At 41.3% G+C, this 27,470-nt stretch overlaps 1 protein-coding gene across 1 annotated transcript; it reads left to right on the forward strand.

Moving 5' to 3' along the window:
• Nucleotides 1–17,486: 17,486 nt before the first annotated feature.
• On the forward strand, nt 17,487–26,613 carry LOC138973657 (uncharacterized). Its single transcript, XM_070346387.1, has 5 exons — nt 17,487–17,883; nt 19,253–19,573; nt 21,387–21,492; nt 23,165–23,362; nt 23,982–26,613. The coding sequence occupies exons 1-5, from the start codon at nt 17,823–17,825 to the stop codon at nt 25,702–25,704; spliced, it is 2,409 nt and encodes an 802-aa protein (XP_070202488.1). The 5' UTR covers nt 17,487–17,822; the 3' UTR covers nt 25,705–26,613.
• The last annotated feature ends 857 nt before the right edge of the window (nt 26,614–27,470 follow it).

Consider the following 27,470-nt stretch of genomic DNA (forward strand, 5'->3'; position numbering starts at 1 on the left):
GCTTAATTAAAGGTGGCGTCCACAAACACCTCGTCAGCTCTTTCCAACAGCTGACGCTGGAAAGCTGATGTAAATATCAGATGTCTGGCACCTTCCACCTTAATGTCATCCAAAAGAAAGTCTTGGAATGTGGTCATTGTTGAGCTGAAAAGAATATAAAATAATGCCAGGGAAGTGTGTCTCATCATCTGTATAATTATTATTCAACGATTCAACGTAAAAAGTATGGGTCGTACACGACCCACGCCATCCGATAAAGACGATTTTGTGAGGCTCTGGGTCGTCCACGACCCACGAAACACGGTGAAGGTTTACCTCGAAGTCAATTGTCTGTGGATGCTTCGGTTGATGGCCTGCTCTCTTCCGGTTGGCGGCTCTGACCTCAGCAGCAAATGAGGGCAATTGTTCACTCCCTGTTAGCGGGAGGTTGAGCATGACTTCCTCGACAACCTGTGGAGCCGACTTATGCTTATGGAGAGGTTCGGACACCTCGGCTTGCAGCTGGCATCTAATTTCTTTTTGAAGCAGCAAGTTTGGCTTTCCTAAAAAATAAAATAATGAAACATTTTAATGGGTTGATATGAAGCGGACCATATAGGCCAAATCAGTTATAATAATCTTATGTTGCTTACCAATATGATTATGGGGTTGTTTTCCCGGAGTGAACTCACCCCCTTCTCCACAACTGTCGCCGGGCACGGATGCTTGCCTGGGCGGACGCTACAGCGCCAGTTCCTGGAGTTTTTCATCGTCCTCTTTACGTTGTAGCTATACCCCCCCGGTCCCAGCAACAGTGGTTCTCCCCTTTTGGATCCTGTTGGGAGGACCTGCAAACATGTATAAAATGTATATTTATTACTATTATGATTGGTTACAGTAGTAATGCCTGCATTGTATGATGAATTGAATTCGATGTTTTAATATGTATTGGGTTTAAAAGTCCTAATGTAGTATTATAATACAGTATGCCTGTTGTTAGTTGTTTACTTTGTTACCCCACAGTCTGTGTTACATCTTAAATGATATTAAACAAGAGCAGCGCTATACCTTGAATATTTCTTCTGCTATAGAAGCACCGGAAGCACGGTTTCTCGCACGTTGATACCTGGATGTAAAACTTCCAGGTAAGGAAGTGTATCGGCTTCGGCTTTGGTTTCCTCGTCTCCCTCGAGTTGTGTTGATGACATTGGTGGCTGGAAACTTTCTATATCCTCGTTCCACCTGTTATAAAAAACACATACCTCAAAACCATTGATAACATGGTTGTAACACATAACATGTTAACTGAGTTCACATCAATTTACGATTTTGCATTTGCTTTTCAGAAGGTGATAATGATTGATGCTGGTGAACTTACCACTCGTTCAATCCAAAACTAAAGTTAGCCGAGGCACCCTCTTTGCTCACTGGTGGCTCCAATGGGGTGGCCTCTTCAAGTTGCCTGTCACGTAAAATAAAAACGTCTTTAAAAATGTGATTGAAAAACAATAACATTTAACTGATCCAATCTAAATTCCAAATCATCTTTTAAAGTGTGACTGTAACTTAAAATACCAACCGCTGATGCTTGTTAACTTACAGTTCTTTCTCTTTGCTTACTGGTGGCTCCAGTGGGGTGGCCTCTTCATGTTGCCTGTTAGAATAAAAATGTGATGGTAACACAACACACATCTACAACCGATTATTTTTACAACAGGAAAACAATAACATTTAACTGATCCAATTTAAATTCCAAATCATCTTTTAAAGTGTGACTAACTTAAAATACCAACCGCTGATGCTTGTTAACTTACAGCTCTTTCTCTTTGCTTACTGGTGGCTCCAGTGGGGTGGCCTCTTCATGTTGTCTGTTAGAATAAAAACGTCTTTGAAAATGTGATGGTAACTTTTTATTTTCATACAAAGCCGGGTTTTCCCGTGTAACATGCCCCTAATGGCTTTGCCGTGAGGGCGTAAAACTTACATTTTCTCGTGATGGTAACACAACACACATCTACAACCAATTATTTTTACAATAGAAAAACAATAACATTTAACTGATCCAATTTAAATTCCAAATAATCTTTTAAAGTGTGACTAACTTAAAATACCAACCGCTGATGCTTGTTAACTTACAGCTCTTTCTCTTTGCTTACTGGTGGCTCCAGTGGGGTGGCCTCTTCATGTTGTCTGTTAGAATAAAAACTTCTTTGAAAATGTGATGGTAACACAACACACATCTACAACCAATTATTTTTACAATAGAAAAACAATAACATTTAACTGATCCAATTTAAATTCCAAATCATCTTTTAAAGTGTGACCGTAACTTAAAATACCAACTGATGCTTGTTAACTTACAGCTCTTCACGTTGCTCCAGTGTCTGGCACTTGTGGCAGGTGGATGTCATGCACAAGGTGCCCTTTGCCAGAGCTCTATACTCCTTTAACTTGATCCCTGCACAATTAGCAATTTAGGATTTCAAATATATATCATGAAAAGCTGTAAATATGGTTATCTCCCCTGCCTGCAACGTTTCATTTTGTATATTGTTGTTCAATGTGGTTCAATCCTTTTTTGTGAATAAAATCATTGCTTTGCGGTTTTTATTTGAATAACCTTTCTCTTGTCTTGCCATCTTTCATTGTTTTTCAATATGTGGTTCAATCTTTTTTGGTGAATAAAAACTTCAAACTGTTAACTGTTCCGTTAATAAATTGACTGTATGGAATCTGTTTTCTGTGTATTAAAATACCAAATAAAATTGTTTTACATATTCTCGCACACTACATATCCAAACAGCTACAGAGGAAAAATTATCGCTTACCGGTCTTGCAAAGACGATGTTGCCACACATCACAGGTGTCACACTGAAGTGCATGTTGTCAACCTGTCACAGGGTGAGCACAATCCATTCTGTCACCCCAATTTGTGTTGGACAACTGACCCCACTGGGCAGGCAACACTCTTCTCTTATACACCCCAACAATGAGTTTCACTCACAATTAACAGTTCACCTTCATCACACAGCCATGCATGAAATTTAGACAGGTCACATGTTTTACACGATACAAATACTCGTCGTACAACTATTGAAGGTGACTGAGTGCGTACTTTTCTCACAACTATTGAAGGGGACTGAGTGCGCGTACAACACGTGTCGTGTGAGGGAGAGAGAGGTAGACATGTATTCATTCACACGATACCCATTCACACAGCCAGACAAGGACACTGTCAATTTGTTGGAATGTCTTTAATAATACAATAATTTGTAACGCGCACATATCTCGCCACAAGGCGACTCTGGTAATCTGGATTGAATATGAGCTGTACACGCATCAAGGGCGCTATATTATTATATATAGGTTATATTTATAATATGATATTTGAGGAAAAAAATCGGGGCCGAAACGTCTTAGGGCCGAAACATCCTGAAATGGGCCGAAACATCCTGAATTTTAGAGCCGAAACGTCCCAAATGGGGCCGAAACGTCTTAGGCCCGAACCGTCTTAGGGCCGAAACGTCCGGCATTCTGCTCAACTTGAGATGTGCAGAAGTGGAAAAGTTTTTCGTCTACACCGCGGAGGTAAAACCGACCAGAGGCAGACAACCTACCTGCACACTTCCTCATATAAACTGTGGATAATCGTCAGCGAAGATGGGGACATTCTGCTGGGATTTTGCCAGTGTCCGGGGGGGGGGGGGGGGGGGCACGTACTTACATTTCACAACTTAGGCATGTTATTGTTAGTATTGTTACTCCTCACTGAAACCAAGTAAAGCAGGCTGTTCACCCTCAATAATGCTTTTACTGTATTAGTACTGTCACAGTATGTTTGCATGCATATGTTCTGCGCGAAGTTAGAATCCGGTTTCATTCTAGAATGGACCGGGTCCAGGTTGGAATTCTAACCCTGCGCAAGTACAGGGGTGCCATTCTAGAATGAAACCACGTCATGTGAGGAAAGTTGACATGCGTGAAGCATCGCGAGAGTGAATAAAGGGGGCCGTAATGTTTGTAGGTAAGACAGAGTTGTCTTCCCTTGAATTATCTCCACCTGCACCTTCCCTTTGATAAAATGGGGCTGATTTGTCTACCCCTGAAAAAAATCCTTTGGCGATCTTGCGATGTCATGTCATGTCAAGAAAGTTGACACTCCTGAGTACGCAATAAACAAAGGCAGACCATAGCAAGGGGGACTACCAGGGCGGTAATGTTTGCAGGGCAGTTGTTTTTGTGATGAGAGCCGGTTGCGGCCGCTTGCAATGTCAGCGCTGTCTCCCTCTCGGAAATGTCCGGTTTTTTGACAATTTTTTTGACAGACAGACAGACGGTCAGACCGACTAACCGACAGACAGACCAACAGAAGGACAGAGTGAGTTATAGAGCTGTTGTCACAGGTTTAAAAAAAAGTTGACATTAACAAAAACAGAAATCAACAACAACTTTTGTCTGGTTTTATAATATTATGGGAAAACATTGAAAGCAATTCATAGTAGTAGTACTACCACAACAAATACTCTCAAAGGGGAATTCCATGCCTAAAAGTTTGACAGTTTTTATTTAATCTATCAGAATCCCTACCTTCCCAACTGTGATATGCCCACGTTTCAAACTCTTCATGTATATCAGGGGCGGATCAGTTGCTTTGTAAGGGGGGGGGCACTTTAAATCGAAAGTGAATGTGATGGGCGCGAAGCGCCCGAATTTGCTAGGGGGGTCCGGGGGCATGCTCCCCCGGAAAAAAATTTTTCCCAAAAAAGCAAAATGGTGCCATCTGGTGCCATTTGAACTTAGGAATGGTCATAGAATCAGCATAGAAAAATCTTTTTTTTTCTTCTTTTTTTTTTTTTTTTCGGGGGAGGGGGGGGGGGCACGTGCCCCCTGTGCCCCCCCCCCCCTCGTCCGCCCCTGTATATGAATAAGATTAAAAGTTACAAGCGAGATCGGCAAAACACTGTCAGTCCGGAAATTTCCGTTCGTAGCGATCAGTGCTGAGTGTCTCTCAAAATCGTAATCACTTTCAGAACATCACAATCCCAATTCACGATGTCTTTGAGTACAGTGTAAAAAACCAGGAAAAAACCCCAACCAAACACACAAAAAACAAAAACAAACAGAAAATCCAGTTACAAGCGAGATCGGCTAAACACTGTCAGTCCGGAAATTTCCGTTCGTAGCGATCAGTGCTGAGTGTCTCTCAAAATCGTAATCACTTTCAGAACATCACAATCCCAATTCACGATGTCTTTGAGTAAAGTGTAAAAAACCCGAAAAAAACAACCAACCAAACACACAAAAAACAAAAACAAACAGAAAATCCACATTTGTGGCTTTGGCTGTGTGATAGTCTAACTGAAATGACTATTCCAACTTGGACCCAAATTCCAACCTTGCGCACGGCCGATTCTAGAATGGACCAGCAACAAGGGTTTCATTCTAGAATGGCACCCCTGTACTTGCGCAGGGTTAGAATTCCAACCTGGACCCGGTCCATTCTAGAATGAAACCGGATTCTAAGAACGCGCAGAACACATACATGCAAATTATATTAGTAAGCTTCCATGAAATATTGAATATATCCATTTCACAGCACTAGGATGGGATGTATGGCACTTTGAATCACTAACAGTAGCACTGCCTCTTCCATACCCATCTCCTTTTTGAAAAGAGTTGATGATAAATAACGTCCTCTTAGAACCATTTGGCCTATCTTGGGACAGAGAAAAGAGTATACGTATGGACCAGTGGCAGTGAATGGTTAATGATCATATGGGTTGCTCTGATTTCATTCATGATCAGGTACATTTGGTTTTTTTTAACCACACAAACACTTAGACAACAATTATCAGAGTATGAGTTTTTCCGCGTTTTGATTTTCATTTAAATCCAAGTCACAGCTTCTGTTTTATGATGAGTGATAACAATCATCAGAGTATGAGTTTTTCCACTTTTTGATTTTCATTTAAATCCAAGTCACAGTTTCTGTTTTATGATGAGTGATGTAGTTTGAAGTGTTGGTATTAAATGTTCACTGACAATCATTCTGTGCTGGTATTCCCATTTTCACCTGCAGGGTTATGAAATATATGGGGAGAAACTTGGTCAGTAAAATCATCTTCACGCGTGAACTGAAAATTGTCTCTGTTTAAAATTAAAATGTATTTCGTGAACACACCTGGAGAATGCCCTTGCGTGATTTAAAACTGCCTGCTGTGAATACTGTTGTGATACTATGAATTTTCTTTTGAGAAAAACAAAAGAATGAAAAGCTTTTAACTCGCTTGTGAATGAGCCTCTTACTTCTATGTGGGGCTAGCTGCTTTGAACTATTTTTAATGCCTGAAAAGGATAGTGATGGAAATTACTAGTTTAATGTCAGGTGTGACATATTATTATTATTATTATTATTATGGGGAGCTTATATAGCGCGAACCACAACTGTGCTCTCCGCGCTTTACATATTAATTTCTGCCGTTTGAAGTGGAATTTTTTTACAGACAGACAAACAGACATTTTTACACACAATATTATAACGCATTCACATCGACCAGCAAACCTCAAGCCTATTAAGCGAGCATTCACCTTTCACGGCCTATTATTCCAAGTCAAACGGGTATTTGGTGGACATTCCCGCAGTGGGGCACTGCGGTTATGAAATTAAAGGCCCCTCCTGTTTTTGGAACCGCAGGAGCTTTCTAGTTTGCTGTTAGGTAGATTTTTGGTTCCTCTTTCCTGTCATGCTCTCTTTTTCTTCATGAATTCTTTTCTTTTTTTTTGCCTTCTTGCTCATTCACCTGTATTTTTTCCAAAAATCTCTTCTCTTGCCGCTTGTCTCGCGATTCATGTATAGTTTAATCTGTTAGTGTTCAGATGTAAGTCCAGCAGTAGATAGGTTAAGCCTATTTTAACATACTGGAAACTGGTAATCTTCCAGTAGGTATTAATTTAGTTTTACTAAAGCCTGCTGGGACACAAGTAATGGGTTAGTGCATTTGTAAACAGGAATCGCTTGACAAGTGGCCCCCTTCATCCCCCCCTTCCTCGTCCTGATATGGCTCTGCGTAGTCGGCTGGACGTTAAGCAACAAATAAACAAACAAACAAACAAATTTGGTGGACATTTTTATCTATGCCTATACAATTTTGCCAGGAAAGACCCTTTTGTCAATCGTGGGATCTTTAACGTGCACACCCCAATGTAGTGTACACGAAGGGACCTCGGTTTTTCGTCTCATCCTATACTATTGATTGAACTATTTTTTTTTTATTAATCTGCAATTTTGTTACAACCTACTTTTTTTATTTGGTGACAAGCTAGTGGGAGGCACTTTTTAGTGCTTGAATAGTACTGTGATGCACATTATTTATCATTTCAGTCTAGTCGTACTCATGATTACAACCAATAGTTCTTGTGAGCTTGTACAGTTATGTGATGTCTCTCAGTCTTTTTTCTTGAGGCAAACCATTTTTCCTTTGAACGACACATAGTTCAGTTTGACCATTTTTTTTCATGTTTGTGTTCTTGTGGTATGCAACTGCAAGCACCGAGCTGTCATGCTTTTTGTCTGATTTCAGACCATATTCTTTGGGCCATTTGTATGCTGAAGTAGTTTTGTTTTTCTGCCAGTTCTGTCAGATTGTGTTTTTGCAGTGAGATTTATGTTCAAAATTTTAGACAAGATTAAAAGAATGATCCTGTTTCTTAAATGCCTTCGTGTTCATTGGTTTGTAGACTACTGTGTCACTTGCTGTCTAGTTTTTCAGTGAAATTGTTTTGCTAACTAGCTGCAGTATCACACTTTGGTTTAGGAGGCGGATATGAAAAAGCTACATTCAAACCATTTCTTCCTCTCTCAGCACATAAAGTCAAAGCATGGTACAATCTTTTTTGTTCCATTTATACTTATGAAGAAAAGCAGCATGTCATTTTCAAGTGCCCCCCGACGAAGTGTTTTGTGCAAATGTATGTGTCTTTGTTGACTTTTTCGATGTTGAACCTCTCGATCGTTCTTCCACATAGTTTAATCCATTTTCGGCACTTTTCTAAATCTCTAGAGGGTTTGGAAAACGGTACCCATCCAACACCGACCATGTGTGATCTCTCACGGTGTCTTAAATCACTTCCACACACGCCATAACCCTAGTGGTAAGGCGTCCGCCCCGTGAACGGAAGGTCGTGGGTTCGAACCCCGGCCGGGTCATACCTAAGACTTTAAAATTGGCAATCTAGTGGCTGCTCCGCCTGGCGTCTGGCATTATGGGGTTAGTGCTAGGACTGGTTGGTCCGGTGTCAGAATAATGTGACTGGGTGAGACATATGAAGCCTGTGCTGCGACTTCTGTCTTGTGTGTGGCGCACGTTATATGTCAAAGCAGCACCGCCCTGATATGGCCCTTCGTGGTCGGCTGGGCGTTAAGCAAACAAACAAACAAACACGCCATAACAGCAATGTTTGTGCACCATCGTACAGCTCCACCATTCAAACAACGCGTAAAAACGGCTGACTTTGCCCGAGGCACAGCTGGCTAAGGTCAAGGTCGCCTAGAATAGCCTTGGTGTAAAAGAGACTATTACATAACACAGAAAAGGCACGAGTTTGACCTGCATGTGCATATATATATATATCACACAACTGGTTCGGAGGCCCAGTAAAGGAAACACATGTTAGTAATTTTAACAGGACATCATGAAGACCTAATTAACGCCAACCAGGGCCGGACTACCGGGGGGGGGGGGGTTATGGGGGTTGCGCAACCCCCCCCCCCCTCCCCCTAGCCTAAACATGTACCTCACTTATTCAAAACATTTTTTATTATTGTTTATTTTATGCCGTTTCATGCAAGGAGCGACCATTTTCCTATCTCAGAATATGACCTACCTATCAGCTTCAAAGGGTTCTGCCCCTTGACCCCGCCAGGGGGAACATCCCCCTGGACCACCACTGACAACCCCCCCCCCCCCCCTCCTCTTAGCCTAGTCCGGCCCTGCCAACTACTTGAGAGATGAAACAACCTAAGATTAAATTAGGGTAATGTTGAACTTTAAAGGCTGCCATATTCGTAGCGTTCATTAATTAATTCATATTGTTTACATGTGCCAATAATGTTATAAAACTGTACCTAAGGGGATATAATAACGATTGGCTGTAGCTTTCGAACACAGAAAAAATTATTTCAGTATTGCAAAGTGGTTTTGATAGTGTCGAATGCAAACAGAACAGTCTCAAAGTAAAAGTGGATGTTTTCCGGAAATTGCGAATTTAACAAGAATACAGAAAAGCGCGCTTTCCTACTAAGCACAATACGCTACCGCGTGTAATCTGGCGTGTCAATATCACTACGTTTTGCACGTGGAAGGTGAGCGATTTCCTTCACGCAGGGATTGACGAAGCTGTACTGTCTTGGTGAAAAAATGCAGTGCGCGCGTTCAGTTTCATTCCGTCAGTTTGACAGCTTGACTAAATGTAGTAATTTCGCCTTGCGCGACTTGATGAAGCAAGGAGTCCACTTTCTCTTCTCAGCAGATTTAGTGGCCTTGACAGCTTTAGACGGGTTTACTTCTATCTTTTTTGCCATTGTACGCAACCGCACTTTGGCTGTCGCCGACGCCATCTTTGGTTTACGAAACGTCAACGGTCTGTGTTGAGGGTCTAAAAATAGCCCAAGTCCTGGAGAACTGTTGCTAAACAATGCAATAAAGAATTAATTATTTCTCGTAATTGGTAAGGACTTCAAACCTAAAACTTTGCAGGAAGCTTAATTTATACATCCCCGCAACGATGGGAAAAGCCCTGGAAGTAATTAAACTAATTAAATAGGACTATATGTCAGCCTTTAAGTTTAACGTATAAAACGTGTAACGCAAACATGTGTTGTGTAAACGGTAATCTTGAAATTTAGCGTTGTAAATTTATAGCTCACAATCCAGTGGCATTTTTGACTTATTTTTGATAGTCTACAAGTCCCTGTTATCAAGCCAAATAATATTTATCGTAAAATTAATTAACTTACCACAGTCACAGTCACTGCTTTGTCGTCCACAGAAAGAACTTGTGATTCACTGTACCCCGTGTAGAAATGAGTGTCCGTTCATTTACGACGTTGGAATCTTGACCACAGTTCAAAAAGTCAAGAACATTATCCAAAATTAACTGTCTCCGTCAACAGTCTGCCAGCCCGTTGAACATGGAATCTAATTTTCAGTCAAAATTTTCGTTTTACACCACGATGTTGTCTTGGTTTCGACACATGGCCGCGGCTCTCTCCGTCAGCAAAGTTTGGTGTCTTCGAACAGCCTCGTAAAATCTCGGCTGGGTGACTTCAGTTTCTTGAACACAACTTATCCCGAAAACACTGAGTTAGCACTGTCATTGTGGATGTCGAATGTCGTCTGCTTACAAGTTATACAGTTGTTGCTTGACTGAAGCACAAGCGGGTGATAAAATGTTGTCAAGTTTGCTGGAGGGTTAAACAAAATTGCACATAAATCACGTGCAAAATCGCCTTTTTCTGGCAGGATTAAACCGTCCCCAGCGGTGTGCTGGGAGGGAACCTGTACCCCTGTAAAAAGAAACGCGGTGTTTGGGAAAACTTCGCCCTCGAATGTCATCCCCCTTGCAGAATCGTTTCTTTTGGACAAATGCTTGGTATTAAGATTGGCAAATCGTTTCGTTTCGCAAAGTCGAGACGAGCGTTGTGGTGTGTGTGCGTGCGGCGTGCGTGTGTGTGTGTGTGTGCGTGCATGCGTGTGTGTGTGTGTGTGTATGTAGAACGGTCCCCAGAAAAGTACTGGGCAGATCGTCATGAAATTACACACAAGTTCTTCAAAATGAATTTTTTTTAAAACAAAGAAAGGTAAGTTGTTGGAACGTTGTTATTGACAAAATACGTTACAATTACAAATATACCGACCCAACGGTCTTTTTAGTGAAGAGACAAACAGTTAGTCACAAACAAACTTAGCTTGATCGAAATTTCGTCCGCTCGCCAGGAAACCGAGCGAATGAATCATTGTTTGTCTGTTCACTTAAAAGACCGTTGGCGGTCGATACATTTGTGACTAGATGATTACCCGCTTCGCCGGGTAGCGGCCTCGCCGGGAAGAAGTAGAGCCGAATACCCGGCTGCGCCGGGGACCCGACTTTGCCGGGTGTACGCCGGCTTCGCCGGCGCACGAAGGAAGGGAGATAAACGCGCAAAACACTGGAGAAGATAAAGAAGAGTTGTGGACAGTGACCTACTAAAAGGACTGGGTGGCCGAGTGGTAACGCACTTGCGCTCGGAAGCGAGAGATTGCGAGTTCGACCCTGGGTCAGGGCGTTAGCAATTTTCTCCCCCCTTTCCTAACCTAGGTGGTGGGTTCAAGTGCTAGTCTTTCGGATGAGACGAAAAACCGAGGTACCTTCGTTGTACACTACATTGGGGTGTGCACATTAAAGATCCCACGATTGACAAAAGGGTCTTTCCTGGCAAAATTGTATAGGCATAGATAAAAAAAAAAAGTCCACCAAAATACCCGTGTGACTTGGAATAATAGGCCGTGAAAAGTGGGATATGCGCCGAAATGGCTGCGATCTGCTGGCCGATGTGAATGCGTGATGTATTGTTTAAAAAAAATTCCATCTCACACGGCATAAATAAATCCCTGCGCCTTGAATATGTGCGCGATATAAATTGCATAAAAAAAAAATCCCTGCGCTTAGAACTGTACCCACGGAATACGCGCGATATAAGCCTCATATTGATTGATTGATTGAAAAATAGTAACGGGAATATGGATTGAGCGTTGTGGACTAAAAATAGTAACGGGAATATGGATTGACGCCACACGAAGGAAGGGAGGTAAACGCAAAACACTGGAGAAGATAAGGAAGAGTTACTGGGAATGGATCTGGGAAGATGAACAGAAAAACCAAAATCGGTTCAGCGCTGCGCGCTGAGAGCACGTGTTGAAAATTCTCATCGACCAGGTTGTGTCCGGAGTCTACCTGAATATGCCCACCAAATTTGAAGCAGATCCATGGAGAACTTTGGCCGTGCATCGCGAATACACACACACACACACACACACACAGACACAAGTCGTAGAGATATATATAGATTGTAACGTATTTTGTCAATAACGACGTTCCAACAACCTACCTTTCTTGTTTTTACATTTAGTCAAGTTTTGACTAAATGTTTTAACGTAGAGGGGGGAATCGAGACGAGGGTCGTGGTGTATGTATGTCTGTGTGTCTGTGTGTGTGTGTAGAGCGATTCAGACTAAACTACTGGACCGATCTTTATGAAATTTGACATGAGAGTTCCTGGGTATGAAATCCCCAGACGTTTTTTTCATTTTTTCGATAAATGTCTCTAATGACGTCATATCCGGCTTTTCGTGAAAGTTGAGGCGGCACTGTCACGCTCTCATTTTTGAACCAAATTGGTTGAAATTTTGGTCAAGTAATCTTCGACGAAGCCCGGACTTCGGTATTGCATTTCAGCTTGGTGGCTTAAAAATTAATTGATGACTTTGGTCATTAAAAATCTGAAAATTGTAAAAAAAATATTTTTTTTTATAAAACGATCCAAATTTACGTTCATCTTATTCTCCATCATTTGTTGATTTCAAAAACATATAAATATGTTATATTTGGATTAACAACAAGCTCTAAAAATTAAATATATAAAAATTATTATCAAAATTTTTTTTTCGAAATCAATTTAAAAACACTTTCATCTTATTCCTTGTCGGTTCCTGATTCCAAAAACATATATATATGATATGTTTGGATTAAAAACACGCTCAGAAAGTTAAAACGAAGAGAGGTACAGAAAAGCGTGCTATCCTTCTCAGCGCAACGAATACCCCGCTCTTCTTGTCAATTCCACTGGCACTGCCTTTGCCACGGGCGGTGGAGTGACGATGCTACGAGTATACGGTCTTGCTGCGTTGCGTTGCGTTCAGTTTCATTCTGTGAGTTCGACAGCTACTTGACTAAATGTTGTATTTTCGCCTTACGCGACTTGTTTTATTCTGAATTTTGGAACGTTGGCAGTCTCTTTGTTTTTGGCTCACGTAAGTGTAGCCTATGCGATCGTAACTTTGTCTGTCTGTGCGTGCGTGCGTGCGTGCGTGCGTGCGTGCGTCTGTGCGTGTGTATGTCTGTGGTAGAAACTCTAACATTTGAAGACGTCACATTACATTGACGTCACATTATGACGTAAGAGGGTTAGACGTCACGCGAAGGAAGTACTGACAGTCTCGGTCATTATTATTTTGAGCGCGCCGAGACTAGTTGGCAGTCGTGTCCTTGTAAGTAGGCTACATGCAGACAGACAGATCTAGATCTAGTGTCTCGCTTTCTTGCACAGTTTCACCTATGCTCTTTCTGTGTGTGTGTGTGTGTGTGTGTGTGTGTGTGTGTGTGTGTGTGTGTGTGTGTGTGTGTGTGTGTGTGTGTGTGTGTGTGTGTGTGTGTGTGTGTGTGATTGAGTTTGTGTTACTGTTTGTCGATTTCTTACGTGAGCCTTGATGGCTTCGCCTCTTGTTGGATTTTGTCACAGGAGCTTGTATCAAATCGCCGGTCGATCATTATTTACAGTCCACTACTACGACATACTACTAGTACTATATACTACAAGGAATATAACGCAGAGTGCTCCGCACTGCCGACTCGCTCCGTTTCAAGCTTTCTACATCACTTTCTGCACCCCCTTCCCGAACGCACGAAACTCACACACAAACAAAAATGATTAAGCTTTCACTTCATGCAACAAACTCGAAATAACCATTCACCAACTTCGAGAAGTTTGTCAAGAACGGGCTCGGTGTCCACACCACTCCATGGCCCGTATGCATGAACTAGAAGTAAGAAACACTGGAAGTAGAGGCCTCTTTTCGAAGTGGGAACTCCCGAAGTCAACTTTCTAACTGTTCACAATGCATGAACTGACTTGAACGCCAAAGTAGTGACAGCGAGAGTATTAAGGTCAAGGTCGGGGAAATTGGGGGAATCCCTACTAATACGCATGCGCACGTTTCTATCAACATTTCAGTCAACGAAAATGGCAAGGCACGTGTGCCGCTCAAAAAGAAAGTAGACACAGAGGGGCGTTCTGCGCCTTTTTCAGATGGTGAAATTGCTGTACTCTTGACAGAAGTGTTTTACGAAAGAACGGTTATTCTGTCCAAATTTCAGAACAGTCTAACTGTTAAACATAAAGACGCTGTCTGGTCCAAAATTGCCAAAGAAGTGTCGCTCTCTCTCTCTCTCTCTTACGACACACGCACACACAGACAAACGTACACTCATGCACATACTGACACTATGACACAAGTGACACTGACGGCACACATAAACACACACACACACCACACACTGCACACACACACACACACACGCGCGCGCTCGCGCGCACACATATACACACACACACGCACCCATACACGCACGCACACAGTCACAAACACATAACCACACACTCACTCTCTCTCTCACTTTCTCTCATTCTGTATAATGTGTTTTCACTTTAGTTATCTGTTAAAATGTAGAATTTTAGTTATCTATTTTCTATTTTTTATCTTGTATTTTTTATTTCATTTTTTTAGTTAGTCCCTCTTTAGGGCGAGGGCTGGATGTAAAAAAGCAGACCACTGCTTAATCTACTACCCTCGTTAAATAAAGAATTGTCATTGTCATTGTCATTGTCAATCTACACTCATACACACACTGAAACTATGATGACACAAGTGACACGTCACACACACACATGCACGCACACACACACACACACACACACACACACACACATACTCACCGTAGTGACACACATATACACACGCGCGTACAGTTGAAAGTCAAGACATGATATGATTTTTTCAAAGCATAGGAAGGTTTCTTTTGCAAATGAATAAAATTAACACAGAGGCAAAACCCGGTTTTTGCAGCCGGAATGCAATTGCGGAGGCTTAAAAAGGAAAAGATTAATAAAAAATATATAGCTCCCGGCGGAACTTGAACCCGGAGCAAATGAACGAGAGTCCGGAACCGTTACCACTGCACTATGTTACTCGTGTAGAATAGAGGCATGATGAAAAAAGGCATTCTGAGTTATTCAGTCGTGCTGGTTTGAAAGCTCGCCACCTTCGCCGAATGACTCGAGCACGTTTTTTTCGGTCAGTAACTGATCGAACTGTCGCTTTTGAGTCACTCTGTTTTAAGCATTTCACCTAAATTAAACAAGAATGTCACAGTCCGTGTCTATGGTGCAAGGTAGGAGACCGTCTCATTGTAGCCAAGTTACGACAGTTGCTCGATTGACGCATTTCACGTCTTCGATATTGTGTCTGAGATAATTTCCCAATGAGCTGCCTTTAAAAACGGAATGTCCTGCAATTGTAGTATGCGCTGGAGGTTTCTTTTGGATGGGTAAGGACCATTGAGATGCGATATCGTCGTATAATTATGTCAAGCGAGAGGCCCTTGACATTGGAAGTGGGAACTTCGAAAGCAAAGTTGCCAGCTACTCGGTATGCACGAGCTAAATTGAACGCCGAAGTAGTGGCTTCGAGAGTTCTGAGGTCAAGGTCGAGAAAATTGGGGGAATCCCAATTAGTGCGCATGCGTTTGTAAACGGTAGGCTTGGTGACCAGAAGAAACAAATCTCATCGCGAGTTCGTAAATGGGCAAACGTTGATCGCGCTGTAGCTTTTACTATAATTGTTGTTTTTAACTGGTTGAACGAAAGCTGTGATAATTGTCCTTAAATAGAATGACTGTCTATAATAATGATTTCGTTGACCAGAATGTTGGGGACAATAAAAAAAGGTTGTTTATGTGGTAGCGAAGTCGGTTAACTTAAAACTCTTTTTGTAGTGTTTTTTTTTAATGATTGTGTATCGGTAAAACTGCTGGACAAAAATAGTTTGGTCAGAGCGAATGTTTGTGTTACTGGTAAATTTAAAAAGGCAGAACTCCATTTTTTGGGAATCAAGATATAAGGTGTGGTGAAAAGAAGATAAGTTCAGCGAATTTCATATTATTTGAGAAAATGTGTGTCCGAATTTTTAAAACAGAAAAATTGTTGCACTTAGGTGTTTGTAAATTACGTTTGTCCTCGTTAATTGTGAAGAGGATGTATGTTTATATAAAGTTCAAAGTCAAGATTGGATTTTTGTAGCCTACGTGCGTGTGTGCATGTGTATTAGACATAATACATAGACATAGAACACTTTATTATCTCAATTACGATAAACTCGGGTGTGGTGAATCACAATAAACAGCATAAAACGTAAGAACAGGAATAAAATATCAAGGCGCAAATATAGTCAGCTCATCATAGTGTGGGGAGTGGGTACGCACACACACACACACTCACACACACACACACACACACACACACACACACACACACACACACTGTCGAACACACACATAACGTCGAACACACACACACACACACACACACACACACACACACACACACACCGTCGAACACACACACACCGTCGAACACACACATAACATCGAAAACACACACACACACACACACACACACACACACACACACACACAAACACACACACAAACCCACACACACAAACACACACACACACAAACACACACACACACACACAAACACACACACACACACACACACGGCACGCGCGAACACGCAAACAAACGTATGAAGGAACAGACGCACAATCATACCCGCACGCACGCACACACAGGCAGACAGGCACTCGCACAAATACATACACACACACACACAACTACACACGCACATACACACACACACACACACACACACACAGATAAAGCAATGACAAAAAAAATAGCAGAAACTTACACTTCAACACTCGAACACACACACACACACACACACACGCACACGCACACAAACACACGCACGCACGCACACAAACACACACACACACACACACACACGCACACATGCACACAACGACGCCCATTTTCATAGAAACACAGTAACCCCCTCGTATAAGCGGGAATGAAAGAGTGGTTGGTGGCCAATGACCCAGATCAAACAAAAGTCAAAGCTGGCAACTCAGGTTTGTATTCAGGGAAATTTGCACGAAATGCATGCAGAAGATACGACTTTTCCCTCTATTTTCTCTCTTTGGGAGCGTCAGCTCGGTTTGACATGAAAAACTGAAGAAAAGCCCTGCCTTTTTGCACTGAGAAACTGTGGAAGTAGCGTGTTTACTACTGGGTCTGGCTGTAGTACATTTACCCTCATTTACTTCCTCGTTAGCTTCCAAAGTAAACTCTTTTTTCGTCCCATGCATGCGAAAGTGAGGATGTACTTCCGATGTCACTCAAAACTTTAGAAGTAGTCGCAAAATACCCTGAGTTACTTCCTCGCTTTGCTTCGAGGTAAACCCTTTTTCCGGCCCATGCATACGAAAGTGAGGCAAGTACTTCCGATGTCACTCAAAACTTCGGGAGTTGTCGCGAACTTCCCCCATAAGCATACGGGCCCATGAGAGGAACCTGGAGCCTCGACAAATCGAAAGTGCAACTCGCGCCGATGTTTTCCGCTTTTCGTACGCTCTCAAGGGTGTACAGCATTCTAGCGGCCTGCAATTAGTCCACTACAACTGACGAGTTACACAGCAGCCCCCAAACACGTGAAATGATACACAAAACATTCTCTTTGAGCTTAACATTGCGAAGATCGAATCCTACCGGCAGTTAACCAGGTTCAAAGGCCACAAAAGGTTACATCCGGAGCGTTCCGCAGTAAAAGTTTTACAGCGCATGCTCAGAAAACCGTCTGCTCCGGCATTGGGCGTTCTTCGACCGCCCTTTCGACTTGTCCACTCTAAATGGAAGAAGCACGTGAATTAGTCGAGCTTGGACACAACGTCATTATTCTTGGACAAGCAGGTATGTACACTTCTTAACTTTACTTTTGTTGATGAATAGGCTTTAAACTTACTTGAAGTTTAGATAAAAAGAGAACTTTGACGGTTTACCAGTTTTCGTAACATGAACTGATGAAGACCTAAAGAAATGTTGGCTGTTGTTGATGTTGTTGAAGAAACAGCAAGCTGTAACTTAAAATGTAGTTCATTCCTGGTTTATTATGCCCCCAGGTAAACTCAAGAACCACAATAGGTTTCCAAAACGTAATGTTTGTCTGCAGTGATCGTTTCACTTTGTAAAACGCGGTCGTTATGATTATGGCTCCTCCCACTGTTAGCCCCGCCTCTCCGTCTCTTTGTTAGCGAGAATCAAGATTCAAGATGGCTAAGAAAAGAATTGGTGAAGGAATCGAGTAGCAGCCCCCTGCTTAGTTGACCTACTTTCATGGACAAGCATACGATTCTGACTGGAGGGTTGTAGTGGTGGTTAGTTCAAGAATCAAGACAAGTCAGCTAGTTTTTGGGTGACATCAGTCACTTGTTTTTGTTTGTTTGTTTGTTTGTTTGTTTGTTATTAGATTTAAAGATTATATTGTAGACTGTTGCATGGAAAAATGTGTTTTAATGCGTTTTATTGTTGTTTGCTTGTTTTTATAAACTAGCTGTGCTGGAAGGTGAAAGTTGTAGCTTTTTATGTCAACTAAATTATGTGTGCATTGTATTGAAATTGTAAATGCAAAATTAATTTGCCCAGAGAATTTTTTTTATTTCTGTGGTTGAGTTCAAGTACAAATGATTTATTCTCTAAAACATTCAAAGAGTCATGAATTAACTTCAAGTTTAGACAGACCTCACCAGTCTGTTTCTTAAAGGCGAGTGGGGCGAGGAAGTACCGTTTCTTGGGCACATCTCACCGCGAGTGACGCTAGAATTCTCGCCTCAAACGCTAGGTAGCTTTAGGCTTGCTCGCTTGGCGAGAAAATATGGCGGTCACTCAGCTGCCCATCCAATTGGCTGTCCATGGTTTTTTACCGACCAGTGCAGACGACCTTTTCGGAATCAACCAATGGTGTTTAATTCTTGTGTAGCTAGCCGCAAAACCGTTTCATAGACAATCTCGCCTCCTAGCTTCGCGAGTGGCTAGCCGAAAGAATATCTCACCTGAAAGAAACACGCGACAGAACTCACACATTCAGAAAAGAGTAAATTCTTTGATTTTAAACATATTTATTATATACATATTTATCACAGGTTTAACAGGTATATCAATTTTGAAAATGTTTTTGATTATTAGTACAGTATTTACAAGTGGTTTTATGAAATTGACCCCCAAAATCATGATCTTATAAAATGTACTTGCGATTCTCTTTAATTATTTGTGTGTTTGACAGGCACTGGGAAAACAACACTCGTTGCAGAATTATGCCACAGTCTTCGGTTATCCGGGCGAAAAGTTGCAGTGACAGCAACAACTGGCATCGCTTGCCAGAGCCTACCAGTGGGAGCCATGACTCTACACCGCTGGTCAGGAATCGCGGATGGCCGACACAGTGTGAGAGAGACAGATTGTCCAGTTATGCTGATCCGCAACATAAGCGACCAGTTAGTCAACGGCAGTCTTGGCCATGTTGTGGACCTCCACCATGACAAAGTGGTTGTCCACTTCGAGAAGACCAACATGACAGTGGAGTTGAGCCGTATTGCTTTCTCAGGTATGCCTGTGTTTTTTTGTTTACCTGAATTTTTACTGAGTTTACATTTTATTTTGTCATCATTTTCATTTACAGTGGGCACCCGCCACCCCAATTTTTTGAGACAATTCAAAATCTGACACAATTTATAGGTCTTAAGAAAAGAGGAAGGGTAAATATACAGAGATTATTAACCCTTAGGCTGGTTGTCGCGACATATGTCGCGCTACTTTACCTATACTGTCACCTGGTTGTCACGACATATGTCGCGCTACTGGCTCAGTCTGTTTGGTCGGTTCCGATTACCTTCCATGGATGCGAAAACCTATATGACCGTTTTTTGTTCTTTTTCTCTCTGTTAATTCACCAGTGGCTATGTAACATGTGTTACAGAATTGCACCAGTGTAAGGGTTAAAGAGAAATCATGGTCTTAAAATGGAGGAATAAGTTTTAGATTGAGGGGTCTAAAATCTACTGTAAAACAACCTGGGTAAAATTAAAAAAACCAACCATCCTCAGTTCATAAAGATGAAACAAACAACAATATGCTTCCCTCAAACAGGCTAAAACGCTGGTCGGGCAAGAAACCACCATTCATCTCACATTGTTTATGTGGATGGAATATTTGATATTGTTAATTATTACACAATGTACTCTGATTTATCTTCAAAATGGAACCTGACTTCTAAAATGTTCAACATTTTCAGAAAAACAGGTATTGGAACAGGAAGGAGTCTTAAAATAGATGTGAATTTTGAGAGGTTATGAAAAAAGAATCTGCAAAATCAGCCTTATAGCTTACTGTACTACGTACAGCACACATACAATCAGCCTTATAGCTTACTGTACTACGTACAGCACACATACAATCAGCCTTATAGCTTACTGTACAACGTACAGCACACATACAAACTTTAAAGGCTTCCTGATGTAAGACTTCATCCTTTTTTAGACTTTACTACACGTTATTTGAATATTTTACCAAAATATGACATTTTACACAGATCGAGACAGTCAGTGTTCTTCCAAGACCGCGCTAGCAGTCGAGGTGAACAGTGACTGTCAAGATCTGAGTAAAATGTCATATTTTGTTCAAAAATACAAATGAAATTTAAGTTGAGGAGTTTAGTGACAGGTCCCAAGACCGATCCCACTTTATTTTGAGTCCACTGGCCTAGTCCACCTTTCTTGTCATGATAGATTCGCTATCAAGGGTCAAGGCCACTTCTCAAAAGGGACGCTACAACACTGACAAGTTTTTTCATCGAAGGGGAGATTCGACTTGGTTCGAAGGAATAAGTACTGAATTTGATGTTTTTATGTGGTCAAGTTATACCTCGTAAGGTGCAGGGGTGCACACTGACACAATTTGTTTGGGAAAAACTGTGGTTGATCAGTGTAGTTAGCGCTGAGCATAACTCCAGGTCTTCGTTCCGAAAACAATGGCTAGATCAGCGAAATCTGGGTCATCCTGCAAGTGTGGAAATATCATGGTGTACGGTCATTCGTTTGTGCGAAGACTTAGCGAGTTCGCTGAGTCAGGGATGGTCTTGTGGATAATCACTTTGGATTTCAGCAATGCATGTGCAAGGTGTCCAGGAAGGGGGTCGGAGGCTGGAAGATAACAAATTTTTTTGAGGCTGCCGACCATATTCACAGCCGGTGTGTGTGCAAACTCTTGTTGGCAGCCTATGCCCAGGACGAGGTCAAAGGCATAAGTAAGTAACTTTCTTGTAAGTTACTCACCCGTTTGGTGAGTTAAAATTTCGAGATTTGGCCATCCCTGATATGTATAGATGTATTGATAAGATTGTACTTTCATTTTGTTTGTAGTCCATGATCCTCGACAGAAGAAGGACATCGCTGTGAGGCATCAGTTTCAAGTAGTTCCTAGCTTCGCACTGACCATCCACAAAGCTCAAGGACTGACACTTGAAAGGTAGCTTGCAATAGACAATGTTTGGAAATAACTCTACCAGGATTTGCATGTGTTTGAGACTTGCATCCCGCTTTAGTGATGCCCGGTTCCAGAGAGCCAAACAATACCAATATGTGGTCAACCAGTTAAAACTGAGCACCTATGTTTCACAAACTCCCATGATCTCAACATACACATATGACTAATAGGTTATTTTCTGCAATTGCTTTTTTTTTAACTGCATGGCCTACAAAAATTGTGTGCTTTCGCTTGCAGGTCAATATATATTTTTTTTAACTAAACAAATCTGGTACGACACAGCAAACCATGTATTATTCTCTTTTTTTTCCCCTCTGCTTCTTTCTCTCTGTAAACTTGTATGGCTAGTTATGTAGAGGTTACATGCCAAGTCTCAGTGATTATTAAAAATAATCGTCGAAGTTAGCGGATCATGAAAAATGCGATGTTTTTCATGAGGCCAAAAAAAAAAAATAGGTGTGGTTACGGTAACATAGCCCAAAAAAATAGGGTAGGTAGGTAGGCAATCACTTTTTTTTTTTTAACTTTTTTTTCTAATGTGTACAAATTAAACTTACTTGACAGGGAAATAAGTGTGCGACTCGGGCGCTTTCGCTTTCATTGCGTTTTCTGCACTGGTTTTTTTTTTTTTTTTTTTTTGACAATTTATGTAATAAAAAGTTATAGGATCGGCCCCTAAAATTAGGGTAGGTCGGGTTACCGTAACCACACCTATTTTTTTTTTTAGGCCTGACCGCGAACTGAGACCATTATTTTTGATATTTCCTGTTCTTGACTAAAATCAATTACACAGTTATGTTGTTATTCTGCTGTGGCGGTAAAGTCAGATAGTGTGTGTTCTGTTCATGTTTTGGTATCGCTCAGGAAATGTTCTTTCCTTGAATGTGACTAGCAGACGAAGTTTTACACCCATGTTCAAAATGTTAAAAACTGTATGAAGTTCAGTTTTCTGGGGCAAAATAGGGTATGAAACTGCTGCATGTTCTTTACATTGATTAGATGTTTGCATTTGATTGGGTGTGATCTGTTTATAAAATGAAATATTGTTGAAAACTTACCGTCGGATTGCAGTCTCTTGTCGATGCAGCTAAAATCTGAAAGGGGAACTACTCGTGTTGCTTGACAAAACATGAGAGTTACTTGCCTTGGAATCGTGCTAGCTATAAATGATTGTGCACGGCAGATCTGAATTCAGAAAACAACCAAACTCATGGAATTCATATTGAGATTCATATGTTCAAGCCTGTAGTTGCTGTATGGTTGTATTGTTTGCTCCAGAAATGTATATTTTGTACATTAGAGTGTTCTGAACTTTTGAGTCGCAAAAAGTAGATCCACAATGTGTACATTCTCTACCCATGAGCTATCAAGGATTCCGACCCGTTGTGATTTTGGTTGTTGGGTAAGTTACTGAAAAATAACTAGCCCTACAATTTAAGTTTACAAAGAGAAAGAAGCAGAGGGGGGAATCATTTTCGGCAACTTACCCAGCAACAAAAATGTTATTACCCAACATACATGTTTAGGAGCTAGACTTTGTGGGATCTACTTTTGTGATTGGAGCAAACAATTCAAACATACCGCATTTAAATCGTAAATAAAAATGTTTGATTGTGTGATAAATAGAACTAGAAGGTTGGTTTCTTCATTCAAGGGTGGAGATTGACTGTGAAGAAGTCTTCCAACCTGGCCAAATTGGAGTTGCCTTGGGTCGAGCAAGAAGCATTGAAGGCTTGCGAGTGGTGAACTTTGACACAAGAAAAGTTCTTCCTCAACCTTCTACCGTGCATGACTACTACAAAGTTGGTTCCGCTGAAGTCAACGAAAATTTGACCTGTTGCAGGCACAAAAGGTAAGTTCATTATCTTGTCTCTGTTGCCACTCATAAACATTTTTATCATCAATCATCATGCTACTCTTGTACAAAGGGTTGATAAATTAGTGATGCATACTCCAGGTTGATAAACTACACTCTGAAATTAAAAGTGTAGCGTGAAACTTAGCTTCGTTGGAACTAAACAACAGAGTGTCACAAAATGTCACATAGGATGTGACCTTTTTGTCCCAGGAGTTATCTCTCAGTTGAATAATATGTATGTGTTGCTTTCTTGCAAATAAGATTCAGTTATAATGAGCAAAGGACAATCAACAAAATACCAGAAGTCCAAAGGTTTGAGGCAAATAAACTTTTTCTTACTGTTTCTTTTGGACGATCAAAATGGACCACTCTAAATTTACGTCTTCCAATATGCATTACTTATGGCACCACCCAGTATGCTCTCCAGCAAAAGACAGCAAACATTTTTTCTTGCAACCAAATTTGTATTCATAAAGCAATCATAAAACAATGATAATGATCACATAAAACCATATTAATTTTTGCTGTTAATGACAGGTGTGTACTTATATTAAATCGGGGTATTCAAAAAGGCTTGATCAGGTCGAGTATATATTTTTCTCGTGTCTTTCAGGTTCCAAACTACATATGCTGAGGACACAGCCAATGAGCCACGTGAAGAAGACGTTCCACTGGAAGGGATGGATCAGGAACCCCTAGACGACGACCCAGATGTTGATCTGGACTGCACTCCACTGGAGTTCAAGGCAGTTCTTGTGGATCTCACAAATAAACAGGTGACGCCACAACAAAAATCAGTTTCCCAAGCTGCTAAACAGCTGCTTATGACACCTGTACTGGTTGATGAGTTCCTCAGGAAAGTCTATGGCTTCATGCTGCGAAAGATTCTGGCCCTCTCATCCGCAGAGAAAGTTGACAGCAGACTGATAACCATATTTTATTCAGAGTGTCATGCTTTTCTTTCTTCCAGGCAATACTTTGTCCTCTGCCGTTTCTTGTTTGGTTGTGAAGCTGCTGTTACCGATGCGAACTTCTTGGTTGCTCACGCACTGGTGTTGAAAGTCCGACAACTCGTCGTCCACCAAGAAGCCAGAAGAAGACAACCAAACGTTCCTGGCACTGCAGAGAAGTCGAACATCAGACTACAACCAGACCTCTCCGATGCACCAGACTGCAGGGCCAAGGTGCGCCACGTAGCCGGATATTGTATTGCGAAACTGCGCGAAAGGAAGCGGAAAGCTCTCATGAATAATATATTTAAGAAAGGTGAAGCAGCTGAGCAGGCACTTTGTGACGCTGACAACGCACTTGATCTCCTTGGACAAGCAAGTCTTACTGAATCCGAGGCATCAGCTCTGACGTCAGATTCAGATAGTTTGTCCGAAACTGCACGCAAGCAGAATGTGAGGCAGAGCCTGACGCATGTCACCGACACTGTGTATGTGTTTTTTGAGTGTCTTGTTTTAACCATTTTGTCCTTACAAACGGAAGACAATCTTCATGACCATGGGAAGCTCCTCTATCATTTTGTAGTTGACAAAGTGATTGATGATGTACACCTGTTCAGTCTGTGGACACACATTTTTTCTGCCCCACCATCTTCAAGACTTGGAGATAATGAAAACTCCATAGAAGGTGTCTTGAAGAGGGTGGTTGACAGAGTTGAATGTCTCACAGGGCTGTTCAGGGACATTGTACACATTTCTTTAAACATTTTGAATAACCAATTTCGAAAAGATTTCTTACATCAGCTGCAGGTGCAAAAAGAAGCTGCACACAGAATTCAAATAAAAATAAAGAAAATGAAAACAAAGCAAGAAGCGCAACTATCATATTATTACTTTGATGAGGATGCTTCCCATGGGAAGATTGTCTTTCTGCATCGACTGCAGGCAGTGTTGCAGTCAGGGGGCAGCTGCGACCACTTTACCAAGAATCAATTGGTCACAATTTGTGATTTCTACAAAGTTAGATCATCAATGCGAATGAAGAAAGACGATCTCATGCAACAGCTGAAGGACTTTTGCACTCAACCTGTAGCTGAAGGTATGGCATGTGCTGGTCCTTCCATGCCAAGTACATCCGGAACTGAGAGTGAGAGTGCAATCGACATAGGTTCAGGGATTCAAACAGTTATGCCTTCATCAAGTCCCTCAAAGTGTCATCTGTGCAAGGGCCAGTACAAGAAACGACAGCACTGGATCACTTGTGATTCTTGTCGTGCATGGTTTCACAGAAAATGTGCTGGTATGGGGAAAAGCACAGACTGGTCACATTACTGCGAACAAGGGGCAAAATGGTACTGCAAAAACTGTGATACTGCAGGCATCCTGTAGTATGTCAAGCTTGCTCCGTTTCTTTCAGGTGTAGCCCCAATTCAAGAGCTTAGATATATATCTGGACTTGAAACTGTTCTATATAACTTTGTCTTTCTGTTAAAGTCTATAGTGCAAATGAGTGATACTATAACTGAAGTGCAAAGACACTTTGAAGGTGATGAAGTCATAACTACATGCATAAAATGCATAAAATATTTGCATTGCATGATGATCGAACTGTGCTGCAAAAATATTTTGAATGAAAATTGAAAATATAGATATTGAGAATATCTGATGGTTTTAGATGTGAGTGTTCAATACTCTGCATCACAAAAAAGCTTGCTCAGAGTATTTGAAATTGTTTGTACAGTACATATTTGATGTTCCCCTTTGTAGTGTCACTTATTATGAAATGTCATCATTTTACATTATATTTGGTATTGCATGCTATTAACAGAGGGGTGACAAAAGTGATGCATACTCAAGGTTGATAAACTACAAACTGAAAACCCATTTGGAGTCGGGCACAAAATGTTGTCAGAACTTAAGAAAGGAGCGTTACAAAATTTCACTTGGCGACTAACTTTTGTCTCAAGAAAATTAACTTGCTTACAGTGAAGTAAACACCTTTTTGTGCAGGTGAAAAAAGCTAAATAATCTTAATAATGAACAGCAACAACGTTTGAGAGAAATTAAGAGAATATTTCATAACTTTTGAGTTGCGTGAAAAATTGTACTTAGTCTTAATCAAGTTAATGAGAGCGTCAATTTTCATTGGTCGTGGTAGACTGCCAGGGATGTTGCTACATATTCATCCCTATAGGACAAATTTCCTAGCTCTTCAGCATCAATAGGACATTTGACCGCTTTCAGAAATTTCAATAGGACATCAGAATTGTTTCATTTTCAAGAATGACGCTCGCCGTGTTACCCTAATGTAGCACAGGATGCCGTTGAATAGCCAAACGTGTTCAGCTTTTGTTGAACTTTGGCAGGTTTTATTTCTATTTTTCGGTGGCATAACTAAGTGCGCTTCGTCAAAATGTCTCGAACTGAAGCAAAAGCAGACGCAAGACTAAGTCAGTTGGAGTTGTCTTCCATACTCCTAACTTTAATGTGCTGCAGAAAGGTGTCACCCAAACGCAACATCCGCATTGCACAACTTTAGTGCACCTATACGCGAGAGTGCTTGGTCGCTTTTTGAAAATGTGTATCTTGAAAGGAACATTAACGAGTATCGCGCTGTCCGAAGGAATTGAGTTCTTATCGGACAATGTCAGCGCTCAGTTCAAAAAGATAGGACATGTGACCGCCATGCGGCTGTGAATCAGACATTTGAGCCTCTGAATCGGTCTGTCCGATGTCCGATGCCTAACGACATCCCTGAACTGCTGATTATGAATTTTGGCTGTGTGCAGCTTCTTTCCTGTGCTAGTTGAACAATTTGAAATCGAGGATTGTTTGTTATAATCTGCTGTACTTACTACCATGTGAATTGCTATTTAGATGTTTCCACGGGTATATTATCTACAATTTCCTATCCCCCTTCATTTGCTCCGTCAACACTACTTCTAATTATAATGTTCTTATGATTTTGCAGTTAACTGTATAATCATTTTTTGAGTCACTTGAGAAAAAGTGACTCTATGTAATCGGTCAGTGTTAGTCTGTCCGGCCGGCCGTCCGGCCGGCCGGCCGTCCGTAGACACCACCTTAACGTTGGACTTTTCTCGGAAACTATCAAAGCGATCGGGCTCATATTTTGTTTAGTCGTGACCTCCAAT

The sequence above is a fragment of the Littorina saxatilis genome, linkage group LG8 (assembly GCF_037325665.1).
Source record: "Littorina saxatilis isolate snail1 linkage group LG8, US_GU_Lsax_2.0, whole genome shotgun sequence".
NCBI lineage: Eukaryota > Metazoa > Mollusca > Gastropoda > Littorinimorpha > Littorinidae > Littorina > Littorina saxatilis.